The sequence below is a fragment of the Neopelma chrysocephalum genome, unplaced genomic scaffold (genome assembly GCF_003984885.1).
Source record: "Neopelma chrysocephalum unplaced genomic scaffold, ASM398488v2 Primary Assembly neopelma1_13891, whole genome shotgun sequence".
In the NCBI taxonomy this organism is placed as follows: domain Eukaryota; kingdom Metazoa; phylum Chordata; class Aves; order Passeriformes; family Pipridae; genus Neopelma; species Neopelma chrysocephalum.
Genome location: NW_020898743.1, coordinates 1 through 815, shown reverse-complemented (window position 1 = coordinate 815; position 815 = coordinate 1). Strand labels below are relative to the sequence as shown.

General features: G+C 67.9%; 1 protein-coding gene across 2 annotated transcripts; it reads right to left on the bottom strand.

The window, feature by feature from the left end:
- Nucleotides 1–73: 73 nt before the first annotated feature.
- Nucleotides 74–784, bottom strand: LOC113979121 (cyclin-dependent-like kinase 5). 2 transcript variants are annotated; one of them, XM_027706605.1, is made up of 4 exons: nucleotides 551–772; nucleotides 369–465; nucleotides 195–299; nucleotides 79–128 (listed from the first exon to the last, which is right to left on the bottom strand). In XM_027706605.1, exons 1-4 carry the CDS (start codon nucleotides 755–757, stop codon nucleotides 94–96), a joined length of 444 nt encoding a protein of 147 aa, XP_027562406.1. In that variant the 5' UTR covers nucleotides 758–772; the 3' UTR covers nucleotides 79–93. The 2 variants fall into 2 exon arrangements, with proteins under 2 accessions (XP_027562405.1, XP_027562406.1); XM_027706604.1 differs by having other exon boundaries at nucleotides 74–299; nucleotides 551–784.
- Between the last annotated feature and the right edge of the window lie 31 nt (nucleotides 785–815).

Genomic DNA, 815 nt, shown 5'->3' with positions numbered 1-815 from the left:
ACGGGGGCACCCGGCACCCGACCCCCCCGACCCCCTGCCCAGCCGAGATGGGTCCCCATGCCCAGGGGTCTCCGTTCCCACGGGGCTCTCCATTCACAAGGCTCCCCATTCCCAGAGGGTTCCCCATTACCAACTGGGGTCCTCATTTCCAAGGGGGATTCCCAGGGGAGGTCCATTCCAGGGGAACCCCATCCCCAGAGCTCCCCGTTCCCCCCATTCCCAAGGATATCGGAAGATCCTCTTCAGCTGGTCGTCCACGTCGTTCCCCGGGAAGAGGGGCCGCCCCGCATTGGCCAGTTCTGGGGAGACAGAGGGTGGGTCCCAGGGCTCCTGCAGCCCCCCAGGCCCCCCGGGGCCCCCCAGCAAACCTGCGAAGATGCACCCAGCTGACCACATGTCGATGGAGGTGGAGTAGAGCTTGGCACCGAAGAGGACGTCGGGGGGCCGGTACCACAGAGTGACCACCTGGGAGGGACAGGACCCTCAGATGGGGACAGGGGCACTCAGAGCACGGGGCAGCCAGTGCCCTGAGCCCCCCGAGCCCCCTCACCTCGGCTGAGTAGCAGCGCACGGGGATGCCAAAGGCCCGGGCCAGCCCGAAATCCGCCAGCTTGAGCTCCCCGTTCTGGGGGGGCAGGGGGGTCAGTGTGGGGAGCCCCACCTGTGCCGCCCATACCCCAATGGGGGGTTGTTCTGGTGCCCCCCACACCCCAGGGGAGGCGGTGGCTGCTGCTCCGGCCCCATCGCCCTTTCCCATCACCGGGAACACAGGAGACATGGAGCTGCAGCCACGGTCAGACAGGCTCCAGGTGTGA

Bases quoted from the DNA above. Each gene is read 5' to 3' on its own strand.
- LOC113979121 (XM_027706604.1), bottom strand. From the start codon at position 778: ATGTCTCCTGTGTTCCCGGTGATGGGAAAGGGCGATGGGGCCGGAGCA. The intron at 466-550 runs GTGAGGGGGCTC...TGTCCCTCCCAG, and splicing joins TGCGCTGCTACTCAGCCGAG to GTGGTCACTCTGTGGTACCG. The intron at 300-368 runs GTTTGCTGGGGG...CTGTCTCCCCAG, and splicing joins AGCTGGGTGCATCTTCGCAG to AACTGGCCAATGCGGGGCGG.